At 40.1% G+C, this 19,782-nt stretch overlaps 1 protein-coding gene across 3 annotated transcripts in view; it reads right to left on the bottom strand.

The window, feature by feature from the left end:
* The window catches only part of LOC136773531 (glutamate receptor ionotropic, kainate 2-like), a 130,698-nt gene that overhangs the window by 43,071 nt on the left and 67,845 nt on the right, over positions 1-19,782 (bottom strand). For all 3 annotated transcript variants that reach the window (XR_010822636.1, XM_066727274.1, XM_066727275.1), the window contains exons 4-5: positions 14,564-14,748; positions 4,039-4,196 (exon numbers count right to left, since the gene is read on the bottom strand). Coding sequence is in view for 2 of the 3 variants with exons in the window: in XM_066727274.1 (XP_066583371.1) it covers positions 4,039-4,196; positions 14,564-14,748 (343 nt within the window). In the remaining variant the exon portion in view is untranslated. The remainder of the gene's footprint in view (positions 1-4,038; positions 4,197-14,563; positions 14,749-19,782) is intronic.

The following is a 19,782-nucleotide window of genomic DNA, read 5'->3' as shown; positions in this document are numbered from 1 at the left end:
ATATATATATATATATATATGACAAAGCTGGCTGTGTTGACGGAATGAATAAAGGTGAGGAGGTCGTGTGTTAAGATAGAAATCCACAAGCTAAAATTTCTGCAAAGGTTTCGTTGCTGCTTAGAAATTTAGCGACATTATTCTCGTGATTAATTCATGAGAGGAATAAGAGAGAGAGAGAGAGAGGAATAAAAAGAAGCTTTGGCGATTTGGAGAGTGAAGAGGATGAAGGGCATGGCTCATTCAAGCATATTCCTTTGATCAATCAGGGACGCGAGGAAGGGACGTGACGAATATCCAGGAAGATGGAGGAATTTGTAGTCAAGGAATGGCAATACTCCCGTTGAAACTGAACGACCATCGAACTTGGGTGCGTTTGAAGTCTTTGAGTCGGATTTCTTATCGTGGCAAAACGTAGGTGTCCGCACCTCCGCACCACCCTCCGCCATGCCGCGGTGCGCTCTGCTACCGCCGGCAGATCCTTCCAGTGCCTGCCAGTTGCCACCGCATACCGGAACTCCACCGTTTCCATTCCCATGGCTTCGAAACATTTCAATTACTTATGCCGTAGCCAACTCGAACCACTTCCGCTCCTTTCCATCCGCCATCTCCATTAGCCGCCTTAAGCCAGGAATACCGCTTTTTACCTCCACCAATCCGACTATTCGCCAAATTGATTTCTCCGTCCGTCGATCTGTTCGTTGCTCTTTCGATTTAACTTATCCAACTCGCCCGTGCTTACCTACCCTTTTCCACCACCCTTCGCCATTAATGACTCGGATAAAACTCCATCTCCACCCCTTCCCCCTACACCACCTTCCCCCCCCCCCCCCCTCATATTACCACTCCTCGACGCTTTCCTCTAACACATTGGAAAATGCCTCGCGATTGATCACCGATCGTCGATTAATCTCTAATCGCCGCTGCAGTGTACGATACGAAAAATCAAATTATACTTTCCATTAAAAACTCCCTTTATTTCATTCACACTCGTTCTCCCGTAATACCGATTTTCCTTCGTTATTACACTTTTCTCTTTGATTTCTAAGATTTTTTTTATATATTAATAAATAATTCCCCTAAGTGTAGAGTACAAACGAAGAAAAGTTTAAACTAGGAATCTCGTTGCGGGAGAAAGTTTCATGCCGGAGTGTCTTTGAGTATCGTCGAGGAGTATATCGGAAGGTTCGATTCGAGGAAAGAGCTAAGGGTTCGAACTAACGAATCTTTGGGCTACTAACGGTGGTTGTATCACTGAGCTCTCCAGTCTTTCATTCGTTGGACCGACTGGAAACGCTGGTATTCCGGGGATTACTACTCCCTGTGGAAAGTGTCTTGTTCGGTACAATGCGCCACGTCTACTATCAAATACACACACACACACACACACAGCAGAGTTTTTCCTCTTACGTAATACAACACAGTAAGCCCACTTGAAGATTCCTACGCTCTCTGATAGAAAAATCTTGCTCTTATCGTATACCTGCATGCTGGGTCTCACTTCTAACCCAAATGCATATAAAACTGTTTCCTATGAGATTCCTCCACGCTGACAACGCGTCCTCCATTAGAAAGAAACTTTCAGAACCTCCTGGACACATCTCAACATGAAATAATCACAATCTTACTAGCGTATCTTTAAGAATGCTTTTTAAATTCCAAACAATTTGCCTGGTATAAAATATTCATCCTCGTACATCTACATAAATTTATGAAATTTTCTACTTCGTCTCTCCTCGTTTCTTATTTATTTGATTTTCATACGGAGCTGCTTAATTACGGATTACTGTCACGATTTTCTCTCGTCCGTATATTTTTCTTCTTCTCTGTTGATTCCTACGGAAAGGTTTCGAGGCTCGAGGATTTTACGCGGTAGCTGATGGTGCCTCTGGTGAAAAGTTCGGGACGTTCGATGGAGCAGCGGCGCGATGCCGGGCATTTGCAGACCCTTAAACGAAAGCCATTGTAAACTGGCCGACCCGACTGGTGCACTCGCAGGGAAAACTTTACTTTTACCGAACGGCCGCCCGCGCGCATTGCCATTTCCGCCAGCCGAAAAATAAAGGATTACTTTATTTCCGTACCTCTGTATGCGCCTTACAACGCTGCTTCTTCACTTCCGCCGTTACTTTTACATCCTATCCTCATCTCTCCTGTACAACGGAACGGAATCTCTCCAGAGAACAGCAGCGTTAATCATCCGCAAAAACTACCCTAGTCATCCCTTAAAAATTTCCTCAGCGATGAAAACCGTCGCTGTAAATTCTAAATGCCCTTTATATAGACTGAAATAGAATTTTAAATCTATCCCATCGCGATTACCGGACACCATATTTTCTTCCGGTTCACCATTCACCTCGCGAGTCGACCAAATGCATCCCCATGGTGATATTAAATCCGCTATGAAAGTACTATGGAAACATCAGGGTATAAAAAATTATCAACTGCGATGAGAATGGAAGTAATAAGGGGAAAGCTATCAACATCTATATCCACGCAGGTCTCTGCTCAAAGAAGAAATTAGAAGAGACAATTGAATAACCTTGCTGGAGCCTGTGGTTCGATTATCGATACTCTATACTACAATAAGAATACTATAAAGGGATTAGATAGGAAGATTCATGGGACAGTTTGGGGGTAAAATGGGAAAATGTTTGGAAATACAAAAGTGGTGGTGCTGGATGCCGCGGGCAAAGTGGAAGAATCTAAGGGAATATATTCAAATCCCTATCGCTCCGGTCTTTGAGCCAAAGGGCAGCTGCAATAAGTCACTGTCTCGGAAGGACCCCATGAATAATGCAACGCATGACGGGGAAACTTCTTCGGCGAGCGGACAAGATAGCGACGGTGACGCGCCAAGTGCAACAGACAAGCGTGAGTATATAGTATTCTCCTCGAAGACGAAGCGAGTGCGACGATCGCTGAGCTGGAAAGGAAGATGAAGATTCGCCCAGGCTCGTGTGTATCTAGCGCGAGTACCTCTGACACAGTTCTCTCTGCAATGCCACGATCGATACACCATGCACACACCGGAACGAAAAATTTAACGCTGAATCGACGTGCAGATGTTCGTCAACGATTTACCACATGCTTCCCCCGCCCCCCTTCAACCGAGCTAATTTATCATTACTATAAGTAATTAAGGAAGCGAGCACTCTCGATCAAATCCAAAAGAAAAACAAGCAATTAATACTCAACGCGAATCATTCACTTGGACGGAATATAGAATCGACTGGATTAATTAATCGATTAGCTATATGTATATATATATATATATATATCTGAGATCGTTATAGGTTGGTTATAGTAGATATAGTTGGTTCGGCCAGACTGCAACTACCTTGCTAATTTTCAGAGGTGCAGCCTCGTGCAAATCTACGCCCATTTGCGGTTCACCCATAAGTAAACAAATGCCGTTATCGCAAGGTCCGATGAAAGCTAGCGGTACCTCTGCTATCAGGTACAGTGGTACTAGGGTCAGTCGACCGCGCGCACCCTTCGGTTCTCCAGCTCCCGGTATGGTCAAGCCATCACTTGGAGTTTCGTTTAACGAGCTCCGCCAGCGGATTTTCCTAATGCGACACCTAATCGGATTCATCGCATTAACGCTATCCTATGCGTAACACGTTGGGTTTAACGTGAGATCACATTATTTGCGTGACTGACATACTTAACCCTCTCCCCTTCACCCGTGGCGAAATTGATTCTGCCACGATTACCATAATGAATATCGCTGCTCTCCTCCACTTCCAATTAATCCTCCGCCTAATTTAGCCGTACATTCGCTCAAAATATCATCGTACGTAAACCGAAAAAGTTCGTTAATGTGGAAATTATGACAAACAGTGGGATATTGAATTCCTCGGAGTACTCGAAGGGCTTGCTTAGTTTTAACGAGGAGAATGAGAGAAGGTTTCAGTCGAAGACACATAAATTTGCATACGTTTAGACTTAGTGCAAACTGAGAAAAGAGGGGGAGAGTTAAATGTAACGTGAAAGAATGGAAGTATAGGTAAGGGAGCACTGCGAGGGACTCACCGATACTCCGAGCCCTCGTTGAGTTGCCTGACGGTAATGGGAAATTCGCTCGGTCCATGCGCTTTTAAGAGTTCCTGAAGCCGCACCAATCCTTCGTTGTTCTCATAAATAATTGTGAAGCTCTTCCATCCCCAGGCTTTCACCAAGTCTACGTACGCCTGTAACAATGGAAAGCACATTCTTAGCTGATATCACAATAATGGCAAAATTAAAGTTTCCGAATGTTCCTCCGATTGGTCCAGCTTATTCTCGTTGGTCGCACTCCTCTAAAAAGAATTCAGTAAAAAATTCCACTTTTAACTCATATTGGATTCATTGAAATGCACGACTATGCGGCGTTAAATCCGTTAAATGGTAATTGAAACGAACTATTGAAATCCACGATACACGCGGGCTCTTCGATAATTGCATGACGAACGGACCATATTTGTTTTTGCATATAGGGGTTGGAGAGAAATGAGCCACCGATGGAGCGGCTTTGGTTATTTTATACGTTGTATTAAGGGGGATAACAGGAAAGATCGCTTTCCATTTACAGTGGTAAGAAAAAAGGATGGGACGGGGGAAAAGAAAAGTTTTGATGGATAATAATGGGAGATGGCACGAAGGCGCCATAAGTTTTAGGCTACCGTGCAAATTCGAGCACTTTGCGGGGACAATGAGGAGACGTGAGTATTTGGCTCGCGTCTCCTCTCTGTTAGCCTTCCTCGTCCTCCCTACCTTTTTTCTCTCTTTTCTTCACCTCACTCTCCTCCGGCTTTTTCAAGCTTTCAGCGCGAAACGACTATCAGCGAACGCACGTTCGCCAATGACCGAATCTACCCCTTCCACCCTCCCCTCCTTCCCTTGTGTCTCACCATTTTTCTCAGCCTGCACGAACTTGCTCGAATTTCCCAAAGATCCACCATCGCATCGGTGCTAACTTGCATTTCGGGCCCAGGCTTTTCCGATAATCCCAACTTCCCTAAAAGCACCAATGTATATTTTCCACGGAGTAACTTCTGTAGTTCCTTTCCCCTCGCGCCTTTCAACTCTCATTCTCACCCCAGTCTTACCCCCTCCTCTTCTTACCCTCGAATTTCCCGTACCAGACTGATTCTCGGATGTTCAACCTTTTTATCTCCTTTCAAAGTCTTGTATTTCCTGCGCGACATCTCAGATTTTTGCCTATATTTGCCTTCGTGATTTCACGTGCGTTGCGTTTTCATCCAACTATTTGCTTTACCACTCTCCTCCGCCTCTCGCTGTCTTGTTTTTTTTTCTTCTCTTTTTTTTAAACTTTATAGCGAGATTTATTTATAGTCGTTCGTACCCCGAGCTTGGGACCCTTCAACCTTCCCTCTAACGCTCGCGAGCGCTATAACAAGTCGTCGAAAAGATATTCTTTTTCAACGCCGTAGAAAGCTGCAGGAATTCGAAAGCTCGATGCTTTTTTCGCCGTCCATCCGACCTTTTTTTACAAAGGTCGATTTTGATATAATATCCCTTTTTGTATTCAGGCAGAAGTCGGTGAACAGGGAAGCTGGGAGGAGCAGAGGGTGGGGGAGGAAAGGGAAACCGCGAGAAGAGAAAGGGATGTGCACCGGGGAACAGCCGGCAGGACAAAAATCGTAGCTGGCCAGAGCTTTGCATTGCCTGTGCGATACGGGATGACAAATGCAGCAGCACGTACTTTAAAAACACATGCAAATTTATGCCGCCAAACGGCCTGTGCACTGAATCTCATCCGCTAAAAAAAAGCGCGGGTAAAAGAAATATCGCCAATGTCACGATTGTTCAAGAGACGGAACTCTGTGTTTTCCATAATCATGGAGAAATGTGCTATAAATTTATCGCAGGTATCTATATGTATATGCATCCACTTGGTACTCCTATTCCGTACCCCCAACCACCCTTATTCTTTATTCGCGCTCCCCGGACCACTCTCTCTTTTTCATTCCTCCCTTTATGCAGGGAGAAAAAAACAATTAAACGTAATTTCGGTCTCTACAACTTTTTTCACAAACTTTTCCCTTGACTAGCAGTAAAAAAGTTGCTTCAAAGAACTTCATCCGACTTGACAATTTTACGTGCTAATTTTTGCAAAATTTTATAGCGAATGGAAAGGGGTTGTGGAGAAGGGAGGGGGTGGGGGGGGGGGGGAGATCTGGAGAATTTTAGTGGAATTCTAGTCGCATATCGGGTGACGATAATTTCTAGGCGGTGAAACGTAATTTTTCGATCCATCGGCATTACGTATTCCGAAGGCGCGACACGCGCGTATAAGAGATCGGGGGCCTTCGTGGCCAATGTAAATTGCGCGGAAATATTTCAAAAGCTCCCCTGGCCTTCCCTCTCACCCTTATTCCTGCGTCTAACACCAGTGGTGTCTTTATCAGGATATTGGCGAAATTCAAGTCCAGGGCCGCGCCGGAATGAGAGCGCGAGAGAAAGGGGTGGAAGGAATTTATCATAGTCGGTGCGTTATCATTTCAAGCACGTTTGCGTCTGAGTACGTTATACTTCAAAAACCTCGCTGCGGTAGCATCGGTACCGCGAATAACCGCAACCAACAATTCCATTGTCCATGCTTATATTCTTACGTATTATTCCTGCTGCAGCATTCTTCCAACATTAGCTGTAATAAAAATGAGTACCTCGGTATTATCCTTATATTTAACAAAATAACAAAGAACCAAAAACAGGCTCTCGCCATCTCGTTAAAACGTTTCCAGATAGATACGAATATTAAAAAAAGCCCGAGCAACTTTATTTCCAATATAAAAGATCGGAAATATAAAATGTGTTTCCGGATATATAACTCTGGTTTGGAGATACCAGGTACGGAGCGTACAAAATCATTTTATTATCTTTCCACATATACGAACATTATACATGAATATATATATATATATATATATATATATAATGTACATATACGCTTTACATAGCTCCAGATAAAATACGATAAAGGAGATCTTTTGATATCAATTGCATCGAAATTGCTTGCTTCGTGAGAATGTTAGTAAAGAAAAGTCTTCATTGCGTTTACAATAATGAGTGCGCATAAATAACGCGGGCATAATGAAATTTGTAATGTCAGGTGGAGAGGAAAAAAGTTTAATAAAGCCATTGCGCTCGGATGAAGGCAAGGTTCTTGTTGGAACTATAAGGATTCGTCTGAAATGTTTTAAAAAAATTATAATATGAGTTTTAATTTCTATTTCAAAGGTAGACTGGGTTGTGAGAAGTCGGCGTGACGGGGAGAGAAAGAGTGTTAGAGACAGAAGGAGAGAGAGAGAGAGAGAGAGAGAGAGAGAAAGGGGGAAAGACGAGCGGCCTCGCTTTGTGTCCAGTCACTAACGAGCTCCTCGGGACTGCACTAGCTGTCATGAGATTTCAAAGAGACGCTCTTTCGCTTACAGCTCTTGTAATATTTTTCTCAGTTGCTCCTTTCTAGCTATACTCGTCATTATTTTGTCCCTGCTCGTAGCACCCCCTGAGAATTTCTCTTGAAACACTTTGGTACATAGCGTGATGATATACATTCAAATGGATATATAATAAGAATTTACGCATATATTGCTTCCATCTCATTTATAAGTTCATCTGATGGCGCGACATTTAAGAAAATTGCAGACGCTGCACCGTGTCTTATGCTCAAAGCTTTTCCCAGCGCTGTAATGACGAATAATACAATTTGTCTCGAAATGCACTCACTTCATTTTACCACTCGACGCTTCGTAAAGAAATTCACAATTTTTTTCTCTCTCACTCTCCTCCATCCCCTCCACCGCTCTTATACTGTATCATATTTCCAGCTAACTGTGTTTTTTCAGAAGAGCATTATATTTATGTTTTCAACGTGTCTGTAATTTTAAACTAGTAAAGGGTGGCAGTTGTAAAGAATTTCATCCAGTGTAAAGCAGACGGCTTATTACACTCTGTAATATGTCTGACTCATCGTGTTACAACAAATGGTCTATTGCACTGCACGGTAGCTATAGTATATATATGGCATTATATATTTAATAGTTAAACCTTTCCCCTTTCCATACCAGTTATAGTATATTTACGAGAAAGCTATTTACGAAGGCGAGTAAATGAGTTACGTGAGTGAAAGAGAGAGAGAGAGAGAGAGAGAGAAAGAGAGTTGTCAAGTTGAGGAGAGGTTACGCTGTTTCTTACATATGAAATATCCTTCTTAAAAGCTGTTAGAGGCATCTCATTAAAAATTAACTATAAAATTTATGATTATTTTACCATTACAGAATGCTGCCAGGAAAGGGGAATTAAATAATTCATGAAAAGTTCATATTTGATTAGATTGATTTTTCAAATAAATCGATGCAATTATTATTGTTATAGAAGAGGAGACGAAGCAAGTAGCTGAAGTATTTTTTGCTCTCTCCTTGAAGAAAATTGAGGAGAAATTAGACGTGGTATGCAAAAATGTATTTTTTCTACAAAAGATATAGCACTAGAAAATCCGCTTTGAAAAAGTATTAAATGCACTTTGCATTTTTTACCAAGCTTCCTGGGCTCCGTTTCCTTTGGACTCCTTCCACGTGACTCAACCTTGCAAAGTTTTCCTGATGCATTAGAGATACGGGGTGAAATTGACGGAAAAACGACTGCTTTTAATTTTATTTCTATTAGAATTCGTCTTCTGCCTAATGCACTCGTAAATAATGCATTTGCGCTCTTTGAGTGATCCTACCCAGACGGTACCCCCCCTCCCCCTAGGTCTGAGTGGCAGTGTTAAAATTGCTACTAAAAGCTCACGTGGAACTTCAAGTCGAGACACATATTTCTTCTGTATCATACACGTATTTGCTAAAATCAGTTTTCTGCATTAAAACGAGCATACGAGGGAATCTCATTTGTCATAATAAACACTCGTTATAAATATCGAGAGAAAAGCAAAATATGCTGGTTTTATTTTACTATCATCCTCGCTTAAATATATTATTTCTCGCTGATCCTTTTATTTCCCGTTTATCCTCTACCACTTTTTATATACGGACTTATTGCATGGTCGAAAATTAAAAAGTTGAATAAAAGCATAGATAAGAGAAAGCTTCTCGGAGCTCGTATTTTTCAAGTAGCCTTTTTCTCATTATCTAGTTGTACGCTTGGTGTAACCAAGAGACAGTGATATAATATACTTTATCGGTATATTCGTCTTTTTTATAGGGTAAAACCGCTTTACGATATTACGTGGTTTCCTGACCGTTCCTCGTATGTGTAATATTGCGTTCACATTTTCTACCGAATATCCCCCATTTCCTTCCCACACTTTTCGACCTTATACTAAAATTCACCATTTTCAACACCCCTTTCCTAAAATAATAACCGATTCTATTTTATAAGTATCGATGATATTTGGCAGCCCTATAAATGTATCAGCACATTCCGTAAATTTCCTAAATCGTTTTTCGAATTTTCCATCATAATTTATATATTTTGTAATATCGTAACCACACAATTCTTATAAACTTTTAATTTTCATAACGAGAAAAACACTTATAGTACTACAAGAAGTTAGATTTACACGACTTGCCAATAAGATAAATAACTGATATAGAACAAATTATATAAAAAATAGAATTATTATACTATCTTCATATGTATATCCCTTAATCGACAAAAGTGTGATTAAGAATTGAAACTTCCTTACGTTTGAACATTTTATTAGTTCTCGAATGACTTTGGCGATATTTACTTAAAAGGATAAAGCCATCGGTAATTTCCCCAACATGAAATCACGAAGGAAATGAATTTTAATGCTTAAGAATTTCTTAATTAATATAGTTACATGAAACAATAATGTATGAGTGTAATTTCTGAAATCATTTCTACTAGATGAATTTCTCATTTCAGGATGAGTTAACCGGACACCTTGTAGATTTCTCAACTCGAGTAGAACAAAGCGATTAAAATATATATTCTGAGCGATCATCTAGGATAGATTGGTAGCTGGAGGGTATAATCATACGCGCATTATGCGCTTTACGATAATAAGACCATAGAGCCCCTAGATCAGACGTCAATTAACTCGCAAAAGTTTGCTTACTTTGCCGGATTTTGCACTGCCGTGTATACTCATCTTAAGTTTATCGAAATAGATGCGCGCCATAGCGCGAACGGTATAATTTATTATAGCTAAGATTGTCTGGTGGCTTTTAGTACTTCCACTCGACTGAACAATGAACTGGCTTTACATTTCTCCTATCCCACTTTCCCTATACTGTACATATATATATATATATATAGGTATATATACCCTCATGAAACAACCTTTCTTTCTTGCCAGACAGTTTCTCATCGAGCAAATCTTAACAGTGAAAAATGGAGAAAAACTATGATAATTCACTGAAAGCTTGTCCATTTTCAGAATGAAATTCAATCTTTTTGTGGAAAAAGAAAAAAGAATTTCTCAATAAAGATTGATGCACCAGTTTTACACGTGTCCATAGAATATCTATATAGTGTTTGTATCGACAAGGTAAGTAGGGAAAAGACGAGTGGGGGTGAGGGGTGAGAGAAGGAAAAGTTGGAAAAAGAAATAGAAGATGGAGGTAAATAGCTAATCCGCGAGCGTTCAGGAAGCTTCGGCAATCGGCTTTCAATCCAAGTGGAGTGAGGCACGCTTCTACATTGCTGTGTACGTTGAATGGCGTTGATTAGTAACTACACCCGGAAGTAAACGCGAGCACACCAACTGACGTGTATCGTGCTAGAACGATTCTGCTCATCCCGGTTGCTGATATATAGAGGGAGGAGGAAAGAGAGAGAGAGAGAGAGAGAGAGAGAGAGAGAAAAGGGGCAGAAAGGGGAAATAAAGGATAAAGAGGAGGGAGGAAGCAAAGACAAATGAATGAGAAAGACTAGGAGGGAGGGTGCTGAATAAGTGACTTTGATAAGAAAGGAGGTTGGTGTAAGGAACTAGAGACAAAAGAACGAGTCGGTGCACGGTACAGTCTCTGATATTTGGCTTATTGGAGTTTGTATGTAGTACAAGTAGATCGAGTGGATACTTAATCAGACTGTACGTGCACGGTGCAGCAGCATTCCCTGTTTTGTGGCCAACATAGCCCGCATAGGATAAGGGAAGAGGCGAAACTGAGAGACGTTGCAGAGAGGAAGGGCTCGATTAGAGGAAGCTTTACAAATTGAATTCCTTCAATAACATAGCAGCTGATTCAACCGGTCAAAACAGTGAACTTGTGGCGTTACCTCCGTTACCCTCTATCCATTATCGAAACTCCCCGATCGTTGAATCATTAACGCACCTTCACTCATTGCGCATTTCGTCCTCCATTCATTTTTTATACTCAACCAGGCGACAAAACCACTTGCTGCCAAATCACTCTTAATTCGATATCGATAATTAAACGCGAAATCATTTATTGCGACGTTCCTCTACCTAGCCTATATATATATATATATATATATATATTTGCGTTCTCAAACGTCAAAAACACGAATTGTCAGTTTTTATCGTCGAATATACGTATAAATGTGGGCGAGTGCATCCATTTATTCACGATTATATTGATAGTTGGGTTCATCAGAGACAGATGCAAAAACTAGAAAATTTTAGATTTTTCGAACGCAGTTTCGACTCTTTCCACTCATGAAATTCCAACTTATTTAATTATCAATGCTCTTGGGGGCATTTTCCACTATTGGTGCAGGCAATTCGCTTGTGTGTATTTTAGCCGTCTGTTCGCAGAGGGCATTAAATTCTGCCGCCACAGATCGATCCGCTCAAGTCAAAAGAAGTCTATCTATCCTGCGCGTTGGCATTTCAGCTTTTCGTTTTCCCGATGCGGCTTCTTACTGCCGCACCGCATCGCCTTTGACTCCTTTGATCCCGCCATGCGATATAGTACCCATCGAGCAAAATATTTCCCTCGGAACGCTCGTTCAATGAGATCTTGTCGGTGATTTGTCCAATCGGCTCAAGCTTCCTCATACTGCATCTTTCTACCCCTCACCCGTCACTTTTCCTTTTCCTCCTTTTTTTTCGCTATTTTTATCGTTTTTCTGTCTTCCGCTTTAATCCGATCTACGCTTCGCACTTTTCATACTCAAACCACCGATACGTCCACTTTCATAAATTTTTCGCTCTTTTTCCTTATAACGAGTACTTTAGAGGCTGAGAGATAAAATCCTATTTGTACCGCACGTAAACAAGTGCAACTGGAGTTCATTTCGCTTGCATTATACTAGTAAGACAGAAAATATAAACTGATGTGCCGGCTTCTTTAAGAAACTTGCGAAGCTTTTTATTTGAGCAACTGTTAAAATTTTTATATATAGTATATTATTCCATGAGCACTAGCTGCTACATTCGATAAGAGCAAAGGATATACATCGCTGAAATAAGTTTATTTTCTTCCTCACACATTTAAAGCTGATATATCAGCAAAGTAGATCTGACCAATGTTGATGATGATTTTGGGCAAATCTCTTTCTTATCGCTCGAAGAATTCATCGTCTTAATTAAATCTGGTCTGCTTTTAATTAAATTGAGAAGGAGGCCTCGTACGGCATTTAATTTGATTCAGCTTTTGTGCTCATTTCTTTTCAATCTCGTTCATTAATCGATGCTTTTCAAAGTCTACTCGCAAAGCCGTAAATTCGTTATCTATTGATCAATCCTCCTACAAACTTTGAAAGCCCAACTGAAATTTCATCGAATAAATTGGCCTTAATATTAATGACGTCGTATATATACACAGTGGTTCAGTGCAACGGCCGCCACGATTTTTCAAGTACTTCTAATAATATAAGAACAAAATTTCTCGTATTAAAAATGGTCAGCGTATACCTTTGGGAATAAAATATGACAATGAAATAGAGGGAAAACTCCATGTTTAAATAAAGGATACCTTCATCTTTTATTATTTTTTAAACTAGAACACCATTTTTCTTAAATATTCTCCCAGCTTATTTCAAGAGCTTTCTAAAACTCTATAAATGTATCATTTTACTCGGTCCTTCAGTAGATACTATGATTTGAAATTATAAATAGATGAGTGACTATGCATGTATATGCGTATCGTAGTGGTTGCGCGCATTGGTATAATAAGTCAAACCCACACCAATATGTAATTTCAATTCGTACTATAGCCATCGAACGACTGGATGAAAGGCTAATTTCATATAATCTTTTGAAAAGCTTTGAGATCAGCTACAAGAATATAGAATAAGAAATAGGAAGCTCCGTTTAAAGGATCTCTCTCTCTAACCATACTTTTATTTTAAAAAAATCCTTCTTTTATTTTCTTACTTTATTACAGAAGGGTTATCTAACAGTTTTTTATTCGAAGCATTATCTCTCTAATATTATCAAAACGTGCCTGAATAATCATGGTAACTGTTACATTGAACGCTGTATACCTTGTGTAATATTTTCTGCAGTGCCAATGGCCGTTGCGTAAAAATGTTAAATATTATTATTTCAACAAGATTTATTTTGTCCCTTTGTCAAATAGTAATTTATACTATCTCCCCTCTATCTTCACTCCATTATTTATCCTTTTACTATATACGACAGGAAGAAGGGAAGACGTCAAAACAGCGGTGAAAATTTGATAAATCTACAATGATGACGCGTACACTGCTGACAATGGAGTAAATGGAGTGATACTGGTTGAAAATCTTCAAATGACAAATATTGTAAAGGAAATTTTCTGTTTGAGAGTGGAATCAAAATGTTGGAATTTTTTGCTGTATTTCAGACATTGCATAAAAAGTAGTATTAAGTTTTTGAGAAACACATACGAGGGAGATTCACCATCCCCCACCCCTCACCCTCTTTCTCCGTATTCACTTAAGCAAAATTTCGCAACTCTCGCGAATCCACTTTCTTCTAGCCAAAAACTTTCCGCTTATTAAGAGAAATTTCGTAACTTCTTGTCCTTTTGTAATAAACTCCCGTGTTCTAACAGCGCTACATCCAAAACACAGAAGTCAACGGTATTCTCGAAATTCATTTAACCAGAAATACCTTTTCCGCATCAGCTGCGCAAAACGAGCTGGCTTTGGCGGTAGCAGCGAGTTACATCTGGTCTGTTAGTTACATATAGTTGCTGTGCCCTCGTTTCATTCTTCTCAATTTGTACCTGGCTTAATCAAATGCTAATATAATTAAATTTAACTTCTTACCACCCACTAAACCTCTATTTACCGAATTATTTCTTCCGCAAGTCTCTATTATATCGTACCTTTACTTTAAATCCGACGGGTTTAAACATACTATGAGGCAAATGAGAAAGTGCGATATTCCACACAGTATTATAATTATAACAAATAAAAGAGGGGAGCTGAATTTTCATTTGAATAAACACCTGTCGTGGCGAATGTCAATACTTTAGTTGAGATTCAGGATGGAAGCGTTATGGAATTTTAGTATTAATGGGGGAGGGAACGGTGCCGAAGAAAAAAATGATGAATTTAAAGTAGGATATTGTTTGGTTGGGGTATATACATATATACAGGAGAGTGAGTTTAATTCTCAGAAGTTTGCACGTACCTTGGAGAGGGTTGTTGGATGTGGATAGAGATTAACGAGACAGCTTTGACGTCTAAGCCGATAGTCCCATCGTGTCTCCAAGTGAGGGATCTCCATGGTGTCGCAGATGCTCTGCACGTGGGATGCCGTGTGTGCGCTCTGTGGTCCAAAAATCGCCGCCACACCGCTCCGCAACAAATGACATACTGCAAAAGCAATTACAATAATTTACAATGACTCTCCACGATCAAATGGAATAAAACTTAAAACAAAATACCACCAGCAGTCTATAAATTGAATACTGTACGCGTTAATTAAACAGACATAAATTCAGTTTAACGATACAGACTGAATGAGAATTGAATGGATTTTTAGAGAGGTTAAAAGGAGTCTTTTAGCAACGTGGAAATTCGTTATGACGAATAAGTATCGATAAATCAAATACGTTCACTCGCGATTTAATTTAGCGAATAAATGTTTTCGTTATACCGTTGGCTATCGACCTCGTTCATGGTACATAGGTTTCCCGTCGATAGAACTTTTCTTTCCTGGTTATAAATCACCGCGACGGCGGGTTTTCCGATGGCTAATGCTATAAGCTTGGACTCTCTCTCTCTCTTTTCTCTGAATGCCGAACTCTCAAGTTGGAAAAACCCCGTCGTACGTGTCATCCTGGAAAAACGAAAACTTCTCCATCTTCCTCCGAAGAGACTCGGCTCCATTCCTTTCAATTACGTGGCTACGATTGTCTCCCCGCTGTTCCGGAATCGTCAATTTAATTTACGATCCCCGAACAGATGGCCCAACCATACACTATTTCTGAATTCCATCCAGCCATGGACGATATAACGATGAGTACAGAGATAACGTTAGTGAAAAATTCGTCGTCATAATTGGACACTGAAAGATTTCGGAACCTTGTTTTTCCCAATCGAGAGAATCGATATATAGTACTCTTCCGTTTTTCTCCCTATTTCCTTTAACCCGATCGACTTTAATGGTTATTTCATAATGCTGTAAGAAGCGTTTCGTATTTCAGTACAAGGGACGGAGAAAAGTGAAATATATATATATAGTAAAATGAGAGAATTCAGGGTGAAAAGAGTAGGTAATTGGTTCAAATTCGATCGATGCTTTATGGAATAATTCGACAGATTTTCTATTAACGTATTTAAAGCTACCTTAAAGTTAGCTCGAAAGAGACCCATTCCTTTTCCCATCAGTCCAGCAATAGCAAAAGGTAAAATCAATTAACGAACTTGCATTGCTCGACTCGTCTCGACCATCCTAAGTAATTCTAACCATTCTTTCAAACAATTATCATGCTTTGTGCCCGAGATCTCTTTATCTTAATTTCCATTCAACATTTTTTATTGGCTTCAGCAGTTTCCTCCATAGCATATAATAGTCTCTGATCTGCGTGTATATATAGAGTATACATATGGAACGAAAAGTCTACGCGTTTGTATGCGTAAGCAATAGAGCAAGGAATTCGCTTGGGGATGGGAGAGGGGGGTAGCCCTACTTGATCGCGCCTACGTTCAATCGGAATCCCTGTAATCGGTCCTCAAAGTCAGCCTTTGCCTCGTTCCTGTTCAAAGTAATACCGGACTTTGCCTCGGGCCACTCCACAACGCTAAAATATGAAACGCGCAACCACCATATTGAAATTCTAGATGCAATTTAGATTCAGGCCCGCGGGCGCGAGGCCCTCTCTCTCTCTCTCTCTCTAGATCGTAAGCGACTGAGTGTATATGAATGTGTGTATATATACCCGAAGATTTGGATTTCTTTTTTACAGATTCCTCATCTCCTCCGATAGAAATGGCTGCAAAAGGAAGAAGACGACGGGGATACGATGAAGTGACGTTTCGCATCTGGCCTCTACGTTTCCGATGTATATTCATGCAAATTTTACATTTCTGTTGAAAAGGCACAAAAACTTCTACATACATCGATCTCATTGATAATCAGATTTCTGATGCTCCGAATTTTTTAATTACAAAGCATCATTCACCTATATTTATAACAAATATACACATAATAAATTACTAAAATTGTACTCCAATAAATTTTCATTAAAGCTACCTCACGGAACCTCTTCGAAACAATTCTGTGCAATTTTTGTAGCAACAATTTGGAAAAATAATGATTCCATTAAATTAATTGTAATCAATTTAGGACCAAATTCAGTTTTATGGAATTTTCGGAATGTTTGAAATTTGGTGGAATCTGTTGAGAATTCGGTAGGAAATGCATGGCTTTTCTGAATGGTATTAAATCAACGGCGCAGGTAGCTGCATCTAGGAGATGCACCGGTCAACTATATATCGAGCAGTCTTGGAGCTGGGGAGTCGGTCGGTATCATCCGGCTTGGCAAACAGATAGGACTATCGCTCGGTAATGTATCAAACACTGTGAGTCAGCAGCTAATTCACTAGAATCCAAATCCCCTTGCCTCGCTACTAATCCTTAGGGTATTAATAAATTACGAATTCAGGTCCTTTTGCAATTCAGCAACTTGGCGCAACTTTACCTACCTTGGGTTGAGCAAAGCTTAAGAGTTTTCAAAGACTCCCTTGATCCGGAGAAAGAAGCCAATGTGTATATTTATATATGTATCTCTTAGTACACAGATGACGTTTGCTTTACTAATCACGTACAATTTGTTCTGTTTGCGCGTTTACTCATCAATCACAATTGCCCAGCGTGATCACCATAAACAAAGATCGTTATCATATAGATGATCTGCCTCCATAATGGACTGAACTCTAAAGGTATCGCGTAAGCCGTAAGTTTACTCATTAAGGATATTGATTGTAGCCGTGAAAGATAATTTGCACGTATAAAAAATTATAGTTCATAACGTTCCTTATATTCATCATTCTCCATAAAGAAATATAACTTTAATTTATTGGACATTTATTTTAACAGTTCTACTATTAACGAAGATAATTATTTTCACGAAAATAATTCGGAAGAAAGTCAAAAATTTGTCACTATTAATATATATTGTATTAAAAGAATAACCTGCAGTCTTGCAATAAAGGTAATTTACTAAAAAAAAAAAATTATGTAGTTCTTTCTTTAGATTGTATTTTACACATCCTTTCAAATGTCTTATATCCCCTCATTAGCATGGCTCGTCTTTCGACAAAAAAAGGTGCGAACGTTTCTGTCATTATATCTTCCTTGTAATTATCATACAGACAACACTCTTCTTTTGTACCCTCTTCTTTCGCTCTGACGCGACTCCTGATTTCTTGTTTCTCTTCTCGTAAAAACGTTATGTAGGTTCGCTGCTACAAGCTCACGTTTTAATTTAAAGTTTGACAAGTAGATTTATTCAATGAAGTTAATAAATCATATCTGCCATTTCCTGTTTACTCGGAAATGAAGTGTAGCGTAACTTCATCTACAGCTTTCTGCGAATTCATGACTGGGGGATTATTTTATTTTCAGGTAATTACAGCTGGGAAATTTTACGATTGCAGTAAAAAGGGCGCGACAAGTTGAAGTTATATACATATATACATATATATATATAGCACATTAAGGGCATATCGAAACGTGGAATAATGAGTAGGATAGGAATTGTCAAGCTGTAAGTATGGGATTATGGTGATTGTTTGGAGTGTAAGAAAGGAGAGGGGAGCCAGGATGAGAGACGACGGCGGGTGAGAAGCGACGCTACGCGACGCGACGGAAGGCTCCAGAGTGATTTTAATCCCTTCGCAATGAGGACTAAATTGTCTTTTAATCTTCCTAATACCGTCCTCGAGAAACTAACTGCTACACTTCGGGGAGAGGGAGAGACGCAGGCTGGCTGGCTTAGGGCTCTCAGCCATTTTCTTATATAGAATTTAAAAGCGCCCTCGGGCTAAGCGACTTTGTTAAGCGAGATTTACGTTTATCGCCGATTCCCTCTAACCCGTGACGCCTATACTGCTGACTCCTTCCGTGCACCCATCTAGCACGGCACGGGAGAAGCTTATACGAAGGAAATATCGGGAAAACGTCGATTCGACTCTAAATAATATGCATCGAATAAAATTTCTCGAGTAAATCGCACGTAGAAGTGTTCACGGTTTATATTGTACAGTACGTAGAGCGGGGCCGGGGCCGGCTGGCTCTATCCGGCTGATTTCGACGTGAGAAATTTAACACGGTGAGCAGGGAAGAAAGTTTGTTTTAATTTTACCTGCACTGACTTTACGGCGTTTTAGGATGTCTGCGTCGATTTACGAGCTTACTTACGAGTCTGGCGTTGTTATACCGGGCCGTTCCATGCCATTTTATGCACGGGAGCTCAACACGATAACGTCCGATGGCGCAAAGCACGCAAAGTATACGACCTTTTCGCCGATTTACGTAGAGCTTTTCCAAAAGTATATATATAGATAGACCAGCCGCCGCTTCGCGCCGCGCCGCACTGGATATATAGCTGCTCCGTTGTAGCACCTGAGTTATACGGGACTCTGAAAAACGAAGCAAGAGCTTCGACAAAGATACACTATATATGGAACCCTTTTCATACACCGATGAGCTTTCTTTTTTCCAATCTATAAAATCTGTCAAAGCCCCTGCATCGGCGAGTGTTGATTCAGAATTTGTCAGATCCTGGCAAAAGGTATAAGCAGCGAAATGACAAATGCGATGAATGTGTGTATAGGCAGTTTTTTCAGCCCTCCGATTGATCACGGATTGGATGAAAGGAAAACTGTAAACAAGATATTGCAGTCTCAGGTGGTGCAATGTTTTTTCAACAATCGTCAGTCGTATCGAATTTTCCAAGCGGACTCTAAAAAGCTCCTGGCTGGCCTGCATTTTCAGTAGTTCTTAAGCCGACGACTCTTCGAAACCCGGCCAATGTGCGCCTTTTGTTTCGAAACTTGGAAAATAAACTTAATGCTTTAAAGCACGAGGCTTTTGCATAAGCTGCGTCGTCCCTTGTTCGAGTTGATACTTTCCTCTAGCTGGACTCGTAGAGTTTAAGCGTTAACACGATTGTTTTTCCTGTTGGGAAATTAAAGACGAGAAATAGAGAGAAAGGGCTGCTTAATTGGTTGGAGAGCTGATTTGATTTTTGTATATATATATATATATATATATATAGGGGAGACCGGGATAAAACGGTACCCTTAAGGATAAAGGCTTATATTTAGGTTATTATTTAAAAAAAAAATGAAAATAAAACGACTTTGATTTAATATAAATCTTCTTTAAAATGGTGACACAAA

Source organism: Prorops nasuta, unplaced genomic scaffold (genome assembly GCF_024137725.1).
Source record: "Prorops nasuta isolate Cenicafe-Biocafe unplaced genomic scaffold, Cenicafe_Pnas_1.2 PNAS00005, whole genome shotgun sequence".
In the NCBI taxonomy this organism is placed as follows: Eukaryota; Metazoa; Arthropoda; class Insecta; order Hymenoptera; family Bethylidae; genus Prorops; species Prorops nasuta.
Note: the sequence above shows the minus strand (reverse complement) of the source record. Positions and strands in the feature narration are given on the sequence as shown.